Raw genomic sequence first — 15,983 nt, forward strand, 5'->3', positions numbered from 1 at the left:
GTAATCCACATTAAGATATTAGGTGTAATAGCTGATGTCAGATTGAAATCTTATTAGCATATAAATCTTCTTCTTCTTTTGGCTTTTCCCAGTTAGGGGTTGCCACAGCGGATCACCTGTCTGCTCATGATCGGCAGTGGAGTTTTACAGTGTCAAGTTGCCAGCCTAGCGCCCAACCTTCCACAGAAGGCACACACATGCACGCATTCATGCCTAGGTCCAATTTAGAGTGTCCAATCTACCTACAGCATGTCTTTGGGATGTGGGAGGAAACCGGAGCACCCGGAGGAAACCCACGCGACCACAGGGAGGACATGCAGACTCCGCACAGAAGGCACTCCAGCTGAGAATTGAACCAGAGAACCTCTTCCTGTGAGGCGGCAACGCTAACCGCTGCACCACCGTGGCCGCCCCCTGATTAGCATATAAATGATTTATTTAAAAAAAATAGTCAAAAAAGTGGCACCCTTTACTGGATAAAACCTTATCTAAAAGACAATGCTAGAAAATACATTGCTTCAATGTTCAACTCTCCTCTATAAAGCCCCTATTCTCATTAATCTTCAGGCAATCCAAGCCAACTTCCTTGGCCAATGGTACAACAAAGTAGCCACATTTGCTCTTAATATGGCATACAAATCTTATCAGTGTGTAACACTAAAGCAGCTACAATGAGAAATGCCTCATTCCTTAACTCTGTCTCAACTACCACACATAACCATATTCACAGACTTGAAAAACACCCTAGCCAACATCCTTCAACACTACTCACCAAATAAGCCTGTTTGCTCAGTAGATAAAAACTACTCATAATGACTAAATCGAAAAACTTTACTTGTGACTCTCTGTCTATTCTTTCTCCATCTCTGAAATCTCAAACTCCATCCAATTTGCCCTTTTTAAATACCTCAAGAGAAATCTTTCAAGTCTCAATGAAAACAACACCTAATGAACACAGCTGTTTTCTTGCTCAGCTCCTGGCTGGACAAAATATTCCTATCCATTCACACAGTATATTCTAAACTATGCTATCCCTCACCTTCTCTAACAACACTCTGCTGACATCTATCCACAGCCTGTGTCTCTAACATCCTTTTTCCCTAAACTACTTACTTTCCTCTTCCCTTTTTTCACCACATCCTACTTTTTTCCTAATCCTCTTTATTTTGACCACACCCTTCTGACCCCTTCAGTATCTCCTGACTCACTACTTGATTTTTTTCTCTCACCTCTGCTTTTATCATCTTTCACATCACATTCCTTCTTTAGCTCCCTGTTACCCAGCACAAACCATACACTGCCACCTTACAGCCTGTCTTTACAACAATAGTCCTAATTTCTGCACCACTGTTGTACTCATGTAGAAGTTTTTATTCATGAACCTTAAAATTTATCTTTTCATATGTATTGTTGTCTTTTGTAAAACTCTGTTTATGTTTTAGTATGTGTTCCAATAGCATTCACATTCTTTTAAACTGATTAAATTAATTGTAATTTTTCTTATCTGCTTTTTGGATCATTTGTACATATATTGCACTTGGAGCTTTTCTCCTCTGGCCTTCAATGAAAAGGGGTAACTTACACCCAGATAGGCAGTCTCAGTAAACAAATTCTGATAAATAAAACAAAGATTCTCTGTGCAGCACTTTCATTGAAGTGCTGTGTTGATCATGACTGGCTGGTGAATGAGACTGTTGCTTAGGTATTCATTTAAACTAGGTGGGAATTCACAGAATCAGATACAGATCACAAAGCTATTTATGTATGTGCGTATATGATATGTGAGGGACATTTGTTAGACAAATGAAATAACTTGTATTGCAGGTTAAGTTGTAGGTTAGAGAATGTGTTTCATAAATCACTAATTACTACTCATTATGAAACATGCTCCATATCCTACGTTACAAAACATTTCATTTATCTAACAGCAGATTATTTTATATTTCATTTCAACTTTGTTAATTTATTTTTAGACACAGTTTTGTTTTCCATCGTAAATACCTTTGAGCTAGTTTTAGTGAAGAGATTCAGGTTTATGCTAGATTAGTTTACTTTGTGTCTTTTTACAGGGTTATTTTTTTGGATTTTCTTTGACAAATGTTGTTTTAATGCTAGACTGCATAATGATTATTTGTTTCTCTTTCCAGATTTATTCAGGTCTCCTCGTAAACCTTCCCAGTGTAATGGGCTGGCTGAATTGGTTGAAGTACTTCAGTATCCCTCGATATGGCTTGACGGTTGGTACAGAGTTTCTTTCGACATCACCACATATTGTTTTATTCCACAGTTTGCAGCTGCCATGTAAGAAATATGAATTTTAAAAATTAGCACTGCCTGACGACAGAAGGTCAGGACGTTAACAGAAGTCACCAGTAACTAAAAATGATTTTGCCATTTTGTGGTAGTGGGGGATGGAGCAATAAAAAACAAAGAGAAGTGCAGTGGTATGAGTGTTCGGGGAACTGATTATGTTGAGCTGGGGTGAAAGGGTCAAAAGTTTATGCTCTTGGTGATAACACAGCTAATCAAGGGGTAAACAAGCTTTGGGAATGGATAAGAGACTGAGTACTCAGGGCTGTGGATAAGGTTGTAAGAAGAGGAAGGAAGAGAAAACAAAAAGACGTCCAATGTGACTACACATATTTGTGAGGCTAGGGATTAGGGCAAAAAAGAGGGCATACAAGAGCTGTAAGCAAGGGAAGAGGATGGGGGCAACACAGACAACAAGGAGGCAAGAAGAAGAGTGATACAGGAGGAGAGGGCAGCAAAGGCACAAGTCAAAAGGGGGTGGCTAAAGGCTCATTAAGGACATTTTTTTTTTTCTTTAGGCAGACAGAAAAAAAAAGAAATATAGGAAGGTCATACCTGAATAAGGACAGTTATGAAGTCACAGAAGACAGGGAACAAACAGTAGTACTGAAAAAAGGAAGAGAGGGTTGAGCACTATGGTGAGAGGAAGGTAGAAGACAATGAGACAAGTGTGTGCATTTTGAGATATAGAAGGAATCGGATGCCATAAGTGTAGATATCAGAGAAAGACAAGATGGGCTGCCTCAAAGGATCTTCAGCAGTGTCATCGGTGTGCTACAGATTCCTCGATAGAGATCTTCAGCAGATCACTGGCTTGCCACAAGTGCTAAGGATTAGAATATAGCAAGGCTGATACCACTGCACAAGGGAGTGGGTAAAAAATCTCTAAGGAACTACATTCCTGTAAAAGTAATAGCAGTGTCAAGAAGAGTCAACAAGAGAATCCAGAGGGAGAACTTGTTTTTTTTTTTAAAGAACAATCTGCAGAATAACAAACATGGGATCTTGGCCAGATGGTGGCATCAGCTGAACCTGACCCAGCTTTATAACTGAGTTATGGCAGAACTTGATAGGGGACTGCCACCAGATGTGGTTCTTATGTATTTCACTAAGGCTGTTGACTTGGTGCCATGTACGTAACTGCTAGAAGAAATGTAGTTACTGTCAGTAAGACTGAGACAGAGGAAATTTTGAACTGCAAAATTATTTGAAGGGGAGATTACAGAGGGCTCTGGTGAGATAGAGCATGTAAAGACTAAACATAGTGACAAGTGGACTACCACATGGGTCAGTCATGGCTCCAGTACTTTTCAGTGAGCTCATTTCAGATATTTCTGGGGAAACATGACAGGACAGCCATCATCACTAATAGCACAAAGACTGCAGCAGCACTGTTTGGGGGAAAGATTATAAGGAAAGACTTGAAAGCACTTAGCAAGTTGTTAGAGGTTTGGTGGTTGAAACTCAATGGAAACAAATCTGGATTACTGCACTTGGGTCACAACAACCCTGGTGTGAATTATTAGCACTGAGGAATGGAAGAGATTGAGGCTTGACAAGAAAAAGCAATGGAGATGTTCATCACACCTGGGTTCATGTACCTAGAACATAGGACAAGGGCAATGAGAGGACCAAACAGAATGCTGAAGCATATCCTCAGAGAGATAACATCCAGAAACCAAACAAAAAAAAATAATGCTTCTGTTCTACCGTGCCCTACTCAAGCCACACCTTGAGTACTCTGTGCAGCTCTGAAGGCCAAATAAGGAGAGAAACATCGAAAGGAGTCTGGAGAAAAGACACCAAAATGGTGTATATTTCAAAATGGTGTATATTTCAAACTGAAAAGGGTATGATAAAAGATAAGAAAAGATGGAGGTCTTCTTGGTAGATAGCAACAGAGACTGGGGAGACATAGTACAAGTATACAAATCATGTCATTGATATTTTAGTGAGTTTTCCTAGACAGGATGCATGGAGGAAAACAGACAGTTAACTGTAGAGGCCAGCTGCTCCCTTGATATTTGGAAGTAGTGGAATGGTGGATAATGAAAATCTTTTGAGGTATTCAAAGTGGTATGGACAAAGTGGAAAAAGAGTGAGAAGAAGAAAAGGATTAAGGAGACCTAGAATGTTAAATGTATTTCGAGGCCACATTCATTTTCTAGGAGTAATTTGAATTCCCTTACTCAGATCCACAAGGATGATAACCAATCAAGAAGGACCTTCATCCAGAAAGATATAGGAAAGTTTTGTGTTTAATTCTGTCATCAGACAAATGTGTATTATTGGTTTAAGGCTTTAAACAGTTAGGAAATATTCACAATCTTTAATTACTGTCTGATTAGTATACTAATATTTTGTATTGTGCTTCACCTACATAACTCTTTGCCTCTTCCCCCAGCTTATGGAGAAATGGCAGGTTAACATTATAGCCAAAGTCTACTGAAAATAAATTTGAGACATCTTTATTTGCTTCTTGTTGATTCAGACTTGGTATTATTATCAGTTAACAGACTTCTGATTTCTCAAACCTCCAAATGCCCTTTATTTTGTAAATATTAAAAGCCATAAGTCAGTAATATGTATTTGTCTGATATCACAAAGGTGCTCAGCAAACTTTTGTTAAGCACCTTTAAATGCTGATAAGCTCCATCTGCAATTAGATTGACATGGCTAATAAATGTTGACATAACACCATATTGTCTTTGGCTATGTCATCCTCTTAGCCCAAAAGAAGACTGGTCAGTCATGCTTTAAGCATGACCACTACCAGATTTCAGATAGTAATTAAAATGGTAGGTTTGTAAAACTGCAAACTCCCCAACCCACTGTTGATTGTACCACACCTGCTATTCAGTGGTCCCTAAGCATCATTGCTTTCTTCAGGAAGTAACACAGATTAACCTACATAACACAAAGAATGTTGCACTTCTCAATTAAATACCTTTGGGTGGAATTCAGTAAATCCTTTATAGGTTCATTGGTACTTTCTAGGCTATTAATATTTGAGGTCCATAAGAAGCCTCACCTTACATTTCATTGGTAGTTTTTAGTCCTTATATTTTACACATAAATAACCCAGAAGTAGTCATAACAATGATGTGTTAGGACATTTGCATGTTTCTCATTTCCATGAGGGACAAGGATGCTAAACTGGTGGTGGGGGGGGGGATTTATGGTTACCAATCCATTCATCCAAATTATGTTTGAGCAGAGTAAGGGGAATACTTTGTTTTATGTATAGTGGAAGACGGTTCCCTAGAAGCAGAATTCTGTAAGATATAAACTTATCCCACTAACACGTTCTATTTATATTGCAAAAGAGAACTTTAGAGCAGGTGTTTACGATACCACTGGATTTGCAAATTTGTAATAGTTCTGGCAAAATAGGGTCTGTTGAAGCTCTACATGCAAGGCAGAGGGCACTTCTCAGAAGTCTGTATGATACTAAGAAGAGAGACAAGTGTTTGAGATGTTTTACATAGTTTTGGTGATTTAAGTCCTAGATTTTTTAGTAAGAAAGCTTTGTGGTCACTCCATTTGTGACAAGTGTTTGGACAGTTACATACTGAATGGGAATTATCATACCTCCCAACCGTGCCGAATTACTCAGTGTTTACCTAGTTTTGGGGTAGAAATGAAGGGGTGCCATGATTCCCGAGTGGCACCCCTTTGTTTCCGATTATTTCTTTTGTTTTTTTAATTTTCGCACTGTTAGAGCTGACGTCATCATGTGCACGATGATGTCCGCTCCATCAGGGCTACCTACCTGTCAGAATTAAGCTCAAAGAGCTCACACATTTCTGGCTGGCCTGGCTAGTCAAATGCATGAAAGCGGGAATGGCAACAAACAGTTGCTAGTGGGAATTGGACTAACATTCATCTTTCTCCGAGCGGGAACGGCAACAAATGGTTGCTATTGGGAATTGGACTAACTTTCATCTTTTTGCAAGTGGTAATGGCAACAAAATGGTTGCTAGTGGAAATTGGACTAACTTTCATCTTTCTGTGGGGAATGAAGACTCATGCAAGTAAAGAAACATTCAGAGAAATCATCTTTCTGTGGGGAATTGGACAGTTGCTGTTGCAGAATGGGTTACACAAGTATTCTTTATTGGACTAACTTTAACAGCATTCTCGAGAAGGGTGTGTGTGTGTGTGTGTGTGTGTGTGTGTGTGTGTGTGTGTGTGTGTGTGTGTGTGAGAAAATGACCCCCCCATTTAATACACCTGGTGGCTAGAGGTGCTCAGGCTCAAACCCTGTACTTGGGTACAGGATAAAAAGAGCCTAAAGTCCCTAGCCACCACCACTTGTGAGCTTTGCCCAGTTTGTTTGTGCTAACAGTTGTGGTAAGAGGTTGATAGTTATGGTGAGATGAGAAGTGAGAAATTAATTCACTAAATGATAGCCATTACATTTCAGTCTTCCTATTTTTCAAGAAGCTGCTGATTTGGCATAGTGGTATGTTGCTCTGACTGTAGTGCATAGGGTCCTGGGTTCAAGCTTGCCAGTGAAATGCATGGTGGTAACACAACATTTTATTCTAGCAGCTTTACAAAATTGTACAAGCAATGTTTAAAATGTGTCCATGTTAAGTCCCTAGCCACCACCACTTGTGAGCTTTGTCTAGGTTTTTTTTGCTAAGAGTTGAGAGGTATGGTGAGAAGTGAGAACTGAATTTGTATTCCCCCATGATTGGCTTTGTCCAGGTTTGTTGTGCTAAGAGGTTGAGAGCTATGGTGAGAAGTGAGAAATGAATTCACTAAATGATAGCCACTAAGTTTCAGTCTTCCTGTTTTTCAGGAAGCTGCTGATTTGGCATAGTGGTATGTTGCTCTGACTGTAGAGCATAGGGTCCTGGGTTCAAGATCTGCCAGTGAAATACATGGTGGTAACGCAACATTTTATTCTAGCAACTTTGCAAAATTATACAAGCAATGTTTAAAACGTGTCCCTGGTTTTTGGCCTTTTGTCCCCCCCCCAAAAAAAATGAAACTGAAAATAAGTGTGAGGAGCTGTGCAAGATGCCTATGGCTTACACTACTGTCATTCTATTTATAGTGTGGGTGTGGTAGTAGACTTTTATGATGGAAATGTTCTGAATTGGGCAGTTTTGTCATTATTTGTTCGTGCATTTTGTTTTATTGCCTACAGTGCAGCCTATTGGAAAAATGTTCAAACAATAAATTTAAAATTCACTCTAACAAGTGTGCTGTATTATACAAGGAATATAATTTAATAAAGTGAGGAAGGTGTATCAAAGAAAAGAATACATGTATGTTTCTTGCTTTGTGTGCAAGGGGCCAATGATTTGAAAACAGCCCAAAGGTAATCTTTATCCACCACTGGCCAGATGCATTTTCTTTGGATGTGGTGTGGGTTTCGATGAATGTGAGTTTCAAGGGCAGAGAAGTTTTAATGCCAAGTCTATTTTCATTTTAAGACAGTATTGCTTTGTTTACCAGATGTCTATTAGTGTTTGTGCATTGTTGTGCTGTAAAATGTAAAAATAAAATACAAATAATCATTGTAGAAGTAAAGCAGTATGCACACATTAGTGTTTATGGTAAATGGGGTGAAATATCCAGGTAATAGGACTTTGGAATGGCTGCACGGGGACCCTGGTGCCATATTTTTGTTGTCTGTTCTTCAGTTTGCATTTTGAAGTTGGTATCCCACAATTCCATTGGAGCGGGTGGGGTTACATAATCATGTATGCAAATTATATGTTAATCAGAATACAGATTTGTACCTAATTTTCATTGACCTTGTCCAGATTTTTGATGTTTCCAGGTTGAGAGGTATGGGGATTATATTCAGTGAGTGACTGATGAGAGCACAGTGCAGTATAATGATTACATCCCTGGACCTGGACTCCATACCCCTAGATATATGCTGCACGATAAAAAAGGACTTACTTACTTACTGTACTGGATAGATGATAATAAAAGGATAGTTAATTGATATAGGTTCACAAATCCCTGACTATGGGCTTAGTTATCAGGGATGTAATGTTAAATTGATAGTCAGTAGTCATGTTTGCTGAAGGATAGTTATATATTTCTTAGTATATAGTTTCAGTCCATGTTTTTGACACCAGCTATTTGTTTTAAGAAGGCCTTCTTGGTGGATTATGTTGCCACCAGGGGAATTTATGATGGCACCAAGTCTGCAGTGATCTGCAGACTTGGTCAGCCACAAGTCTGGAACATTAGCTTTGACTTCCAAGAAATAAATGCCAAAGAAGAGTGGCTAAAGGACGATGTAGTGGGGTACATCACTAATGACAGGTACTTTGTAGGAGACAGAGCCATCCACCCTAATTTCCAGGTTCTATTGGTGAGCGAAATACATTTTATAATAAGGTAATTTTATCTTATTAAGAAAAATCCTTTTGCAACTACATACCACTACTGAATCTACCAGGTGAGGGTATCTGTTTTTTTCATGTCTGACATTATTTTACTTGTTTGATACATTTGCATATATATTTATTGATGATGAAGAATATCCTGAAGTAGGCAGATGAAAGTTTCATCTAGCCTTCAGTATTTACTGCCTCTCTTCTTTACCATGTTTTATTCCATTTCCCCCTAATGTACAGGAAGGATATATTTCTTCCACTCATTTATCCAATGAAAACTTATTTGTTAGGGCACACTGGAAGTCACTTTACTCCAGCAGGAACCATTTATTTTTCTCACATATTTGGAATTAAAAAAAAAGGACATATGTGCTACATTTATCCTGTTTACAGGACCATTGCTAAGTTGTGTTGTTCATTTTGTAAGTTTCCCTAACGTGTCTATGTAGTTTGTATTAGTCCACTTCCTACTGCCTCCTCTTATGTCTCATCCTCACATGTGACCTAACATGGGAGGTGTAGTTCTTAATAAGCTGTATCATCTGGACATATCATTTTGAAGAGTGCTACCCTGGTTTGAGCATTTTAAACTATCTAGGTATGTAGGCACTTATATAATGCACGTCTTTTCTTATTTATTTCATGTTTTAATTTAGAACAAGGACATTTTGAGGCAATGTTACAACTGTCTCATGTACACAGACAACCCTCCCCTCCTACCACTAAGCACTACTTCATGCGAGAGATGCAAATATACAGCCAAATTGGAGGCTAAGCTCTCTCAACCCAAGACTGGATCAGACAGTCAAGAGGAGAAGGGAATTCTTGCATCACACCACCAGTCTCACATAGACCTATGAAACCAGCACCGGCAAAAAACACACATAAATACACGAAAACATACTCTGAGGCTCTAAATAAAATTACAAAAGCAACAGAGACCTCCAAGCAGACATCCAAGCAACCTTCATCCCCACAACACAAACCATGAAACACATACTACACAAAACCAGTGTGCCACGCAATCACAGCCCTTAAGGCAAAATAACATACCCAACACACTAGTAATAGTTAACTCTATAGTCAGGCACACTGATGTCCCACTCACTAGGCTGAACAAGGAGAAGGTTACTGTTAGCTGCCTGTCGGGTGCCAGGATCCACCACATGACACAAGCATTCAGGTCATTCCAGAACAAGTACAAATATGACTCTGTCATTGTCCATGTTGGTATGAATGACCTGAGTCGTACCTCCTTGGACTACATGAAAAGACACATGGAAGAGCTCTCTGATCATGTATCCCAGGCCTGTATGACCCTAACATCCTGCCCTCACCAAGAATGATTAAGAAAAAATTATCAATTTCAACAATTGGCTAAGCTTCTGGTGTCATTCAAAGGAGAGCCAGTGTCTGTCCGCCTGGGATGACATGCTCAACAAACCATGCAGCTTCGCTAGAGATGGCTTGCACCTGTCATCCTAAGGCTTTCGAATACCGGCCAAGGCTCTTGCCACCTCCATAGTGCCTTTTTTAGGCAAGGCTCAAAAGGCAAATCCACCGCCATAAATTGCACAAGTAACAAAAAACTGAGGGTAATGCTATTAAATGCCAGAAGTCTAAACCTCAAACTGCATGCACTCAAGGGACTTCTCAGTATGGAGAAAATCGATATATGTGCAGTAACACTGGTTTAAGGCTCCACAGAGCACCCCAGCACTACCAGGCTACAACTCATACCATACATTTCGGCCACAAAACCTGGACCGAAATACAAAGGCGGGGGTGTATCCGTATTCATCAAGGATACCCACATCTCCAGGTTAGTTGCACAGCATGATGCTTCAGAGATCATCCACATGCAACTAACAGTGGGCAAAACTGCAATTCAAATTGTAGCTTGCTAAAGATCACCCACCATGTCCCAGGACTCCCATTCTGTGTTTCTGGAAACACTGGAAAACATAAAGGTCCTACCAAACAGCCTGATACTGGGTGACTTCAATTTCCCAAACATTAACTGGGAGAACTACTCAAGTACTAACTCCCTTGCCCAACATTCCTAGAATAAACTCAAACGCCCTGGATCAACTGATCAATGCCCCCACCAGAGGTGACAACATATTGGACCTGGTCATCACCAACATGGGCAACTGCTGTTCCACACCAGAGGTCAACCCCTCGCTGGTTAGATCTGACCATAAACTAATCACTCTGGATATCCACATTCCACTCCCACCCCTGGTCAAGGAAACCACTGTGAAATACGTTTCAAAAGCAAACTTCACATTACTTAAGACCGAGGTGGAAATTTTCAAAGCCCCCATGCTAAAGGATAACGCTGCCCAAGCTGCAAAATCCTTTATTAATGCACTCTACGGGCACCTATAAGAATGCATGGATCATGCTATTGCAAGCAAAACCAAGACTCACTCCTCCAAGAAAAGGAAACCAGTCGGGTGGACCCCTGCCATAAACAAGCTATACAATAGAAGGAGGAAACTAGTACAGAAAAGACTAAAATCCCAAGAAGGGAAGACATCCCTGATCAGTATCAGCAAGAAACTATGATCCCTCATAAAATCATCCAAGGCTAGCGTCAAAAAAAAAAATTGCCAAGGAATCCAAAGATAAGCACAAGGCATTCTTTAGCTGTGTCAAGAATCTAAGTGGCAATTCTCAGATCTGCTCGGAGTTAGTGCAGAATGGCACAAAATACACTGAATCGACCAATATCGCCAACATCCTGGCAGACAGGTTCAATGCAAACTTCACCCCCTCTCACTCCCAAAAGGGCCCATAACCATACCAGAAGAATGTAGTGCCCCTGAAATCACAGACACTCAGGTTAAAACAGCCCTCTCCAAAGTCAAAAACACAGCATCAGTGGGACTGGACGGTGTCCCAGGTTGCATTCTACAATAGCTCAAAGCTGGACTAACCCCTCACCTAAACACACTGTTCAGACTCGGTCTCTCCACAGGCTATGTACCCATAGACTGGCGTACAGCAACGGTTATTCCACTCCACAAAGGTGGAGCCACAGCAGACCCTGGGAACTATCATCCTATAAGCCTGACTAGCTTGGTCTGCAAGGCTATGGAGCGCATTATCATTGATCTCATTAACAGAGACATTGGAAACCTCCAAACTCTGGACCCTACCCAGTTCGGCTTTGTTGAGGACAGATCATGCCTCCTAATCCTGGTGGACTTCTTTGAGACAGTTACTAAGACTATAGACGTGGGAAAAGTGGTCCACACAGCCTACCTAGACCTCGCAAAGGCCTTCGACACCATCCCCCATTCTGGTATTCTAGACAAGCTCACCAGCCTGAACATAAACCCCTACATCACGAGATGGGTTGCCAACTGACTCATGGACAGAACCCACATGGTAAGAGTTGTGGGAGCTAGGTCTGACTCTAACCCAGTTACAAGTGGCGTTCTGCAGGACTCAGTCCTAGGACCCCTCCTGTTCGGCATATACTTCTCAGAGGTACAGGCAAGCACAGGAGGGCTGTGGCTGACCAAGTTCACAGATGACTGCAAACTGGGGGCTATAATTGACTCTCCGGCTGACACAGACATCCTCCAAAAGAGTCTCACTGAGACAGATACCTGGTGTCAAAAGCATGGCCTCAAGCTAAATGCCAAAAAGTGCGTAGTCATCCCCTTTGGAAAAAACAAAGTACCCACAAACTACCACATAAGTATTAGTCCCCTAAATACTTAAGACATAATAAGGGATCTGGGGACCCAAGTAAATAGTAATCTCTCCTTTGATAATCCCATTGCCAAAGTGGTTAGAAAGTCCTTCTATGTGGCCCACCTAATCACAAAAGGGTTTGCATCCAGATCAAAAGAGGTCATTGTGCCCCTCTACTCATCACTCATCAGACCCATCATAGAGTACAATGCACCATTTGGGATGTACCTTACAAGACACCTGCAACAGCTGAAAGGACCACATAAGTACCTCACCAAGAGGATCACTGGCCTCAGACAGATGGCCTATGCAGCTCAACTGAAGAAACTCCAGCTGTACTTGGTTGCATACCGCCTACTCAGTGGTGATCGCTGCCTGACATACAAGGCCATGTCCAACCCAGGACTGATGGACATGCTCTGCCTAAAGAAAGCCATATCCCCTTGAGCCACACGCTCTAGGGATCTAAACCTCACCACAACAATAAATAGGACGTGTTGGAGGGATAGATTCCTGTCCCAGAGACTTCCCATGCTTTGGAACAAGATTCCAATCTACATCAGGCAGAGCTCCTTGTTAACACTCTTCAAGAGAAACCTTGAAGAGTGGATGGGAAATAGAAAGTTTACCCCAGGGATCACTTCAATGGCTCTGCTAGACAGAGGCACAGGGAACTAATCTAAGGGAGCGGCGAAAGCCAACACATTCTGGCTAGGCTTATAAATGCCTTCGGGCAGATAACATAGTACCTACCTATGAACATATAAGGTCCAGCACTGTTGCTGTTTGCATGCACTATGACTTTTCTACTCCGAAAACCTATAAGAAGTGACTTAATATGTAGAACTGGCTACTGAAAGTATTTCCCAGTTTATTTAGGTCACAGAAACCATTATGCTTGTCTGATAAAGGACTCCAAATGCAACTGCTTCCAACCTAAGTTTGACTTACATGGAGTGGGATGTTATATATGTGTGTAACAGTTTATCAACTACTGACTTAAGTTTGACTTATTCACATAGATAAACCGTTAAGTGTAGTGGGATTTTATCGACTACTGACCTAAGTCTGACTTATTCACATAGATAACATCCCACTCCATGCAACAGCTTATCAACTCCTGATACTGTAGCCTCTTCCCTTGACTTTTAGAAATGCATCTACAAGCTGTAAATATTTTGGTCATTTCATAAGCCCTTCATATGAAAAGTTGTGCATCATGTATAGCTCCAAAGCCCTCTTTATTTTACTCCCCACCGTCTTTCTTCTCTATCCTACAATTTGTAAAACAGCTGTTTATCTCTTTTCCTAGAAAGCACATTAAGAACTATTGTTTGTCATATACAGACACATTTCAATAGCTTCCTTTAGTTCCACATTGTTTACCCAGTACTTGGCATATTTTAAAGAATCAGGATATAACATTTTTTAAAATGGTTGGTAACATGTAACGCATTCTGTGTGCACAGTTTGTTTCAGTTGTTCTCTAATGTTTATAACAGACAAAGAATAAAAAAGGATACCCAATATAGAAATTTAGATAACTTTAACACAACAAATAAACACTTTTGTCACTGTCATTCAGAAATTCTTCAGAGTGAAAGTATAACCAGGAAATCAAATACAAACAGCAAATGGCAAACCACATGTCCATAATCAGGTAATACAAACAACTAGCCACAGTGCATATTTACTTGGTGGACTTGTAAATAATATGTAAAAAACCCAAATAACCATCCTCATCAATATTTTTCTACTAATGAAACTTTACATAGCTACTAACTGGTTAACTGGTTGACCCCATATAAAACTTCATGGGGAAATTTCAAGATCTTAGCGATAAAACATATATTAGCCCACAAATACATAATAAACAAACAAAACAAAAATCCCTATAACCTGAAATTATGGGAACACATTTTCAATATCATACTGGCATAAAACCTTGAATCTGTAATAAATCAACAAGATACGCAACAAAAACATAACATTATACAACTCGGGTATTGTAGAAAAACTTACCAGCTTAAATGTAAACCCATATGTCACAAGATGGGTTGCAAACTGGCTTAAGGACAGAACCCACAGGGTTAGAGCTGCTGGCGCTATGTCAGACTCCAAGCCGGTCACAAGTGGTGTCCCACAGGGCTCGGTCCTTGGCCCCCTATTGTTCGGCATCTACTTCTCAGAAGTACAGGCCAACATGGGAGGACTTTGGCTGACAAAGTTTGCAGATGACTGCCAACTGGGCGCCATAGTGGAAAGTGCATCGGACATGGATATCCTTCAGAAGGGACTCACGGAAACAGATAGCTGGTGCCAGAGCCATGGCCTGAAGTTAAACGCCAAAAAATGTATAGTCATACCCTTCTGGAAAAACAAGGTAACCCCAAGCTACCATATAGGTGGCAATCCACTAAGCACAGAAGAGGTTATCAGGGACCTGGGGACCCAGGTTGACAGTGGCCTTTCTTTTGACACTCACGTTGCTAAAGTGGTTAGAAAGACCTTCTACATTGCCCACCTGATCATGAAGGGATTCACATCCAGATCTAGTGAGGTCATTGTTCCCCTGTACTCTTCACTTATCAGACCAATGATCGAGTACAATGCCCCATTCGGGATGTATCTCACCCGACATCTGCAGCAATTGGAGAGACCCCAAAAGTTCCTCACCAAAAGGATAAAGGGACTCCAAAATCTGTCATATGCTGCCAGATTGAATAAACTCCAGCTCTATTCAGTTGCATACCGCCTGCTCAGAGGTGACATGTGCCTGACATACAAGGCCATGTCCAACCCGGAATTAATGGACATGCTCCACCTCAAAAATCCAAATCCACCAAAACCACTAGAGCAAGCGACTTAAACCTTAGCACGGATATAAATAGGACGTGCTGGAGGGATAGATTTATCACTCAGAGACTCCCTATGCTGTGGAATAAAATCCCGGTCCATGTGAGGCAGAGCACCTCGCTGGCTCTGTTCAAGAGAAATCTTGACCTGTGGATGGGAGATCGTAGGTTTACCCCGGGAATCATCTCTGTGTCACTGCTGGACAGAGGCACAACAAACTAATGGGCACAGTATTTTTTCATATAAGGGGTGGCGTAAGCCACAAAACTTTGGGCTAGGCTTATAAATGCCTTAGGGCAGATAGCCTAGTATAAACCTATGAACCTATTATTTGGAAATATACTATTTTAAGATATGAACCCTGGAGAAAACAACCTCATCTTCTGTTTTTATGAGAGAATATGAAAGCATTCATGTAAATAGTGTAAATATGTTTTAAAAACACTGCTACAAATACTGTATAAGCATCACCTATGTTTTTCTTTTGTGAATGTTTGTAATAGAGTAAGTAAAACAATAAAAAATACTATTGAAAAAAAAATGTAAAAAGATGTATAAAATGCAGGAGGTTATATAAAAAGTGAATGTGTCTAAAACAATGAATATAGCAAAGGACAGAGTGAGAAAAATAAATGTTTCAAAACACTTTCATACTTATTTTTATCGCAGACTTCTGGGGATGGCTAGCATTTAAACTAAGCTGCCATTATAGCTGGTTCTTTTGTACAGTGGTAGTACGAT

General features: G+C 40.5%; 1 protein-coding gene across 1 annotated transcript in view; it reads left to right on the forward strand.

The window, feature by feature from the left end:
• The window catches only part of LOC122788681 (broad substrate specificity ATP-binding cassette transporter ABCG2-like), a 512,925-nt gene that overhangs the window by 449,554 nt on the left and 47,388 nt on the right, over window positions 1–15,983 (forward strand). Inside the window, exon 14 of the mRNA XM_044055576.1 lies at window positions 2,148–2,237. Within this exon, the coding sequence (XP_043911511.1) occupies window positions 2,148–2,237 (90 nt within the window). The remainder of the gene's footprint in view (window positions 1–2,147; window positions 2,238–15,983) is intronic.

This window comes from Protopterus annectens, chromosome 14.part0 (assembly GCF_019279795.1).
Source record: "Protopterus annectens isolate FY-2018-M chromosome 14.part0, PAN1.0, whole genome shotgun sequence".
Classification (NCBI taxonomy): domain Eukaryota; kingdom Metazoa; phylum Chordata; order Ceratodontiformes; family Protopteridae; genus Protopterus; species Protopterus annectens.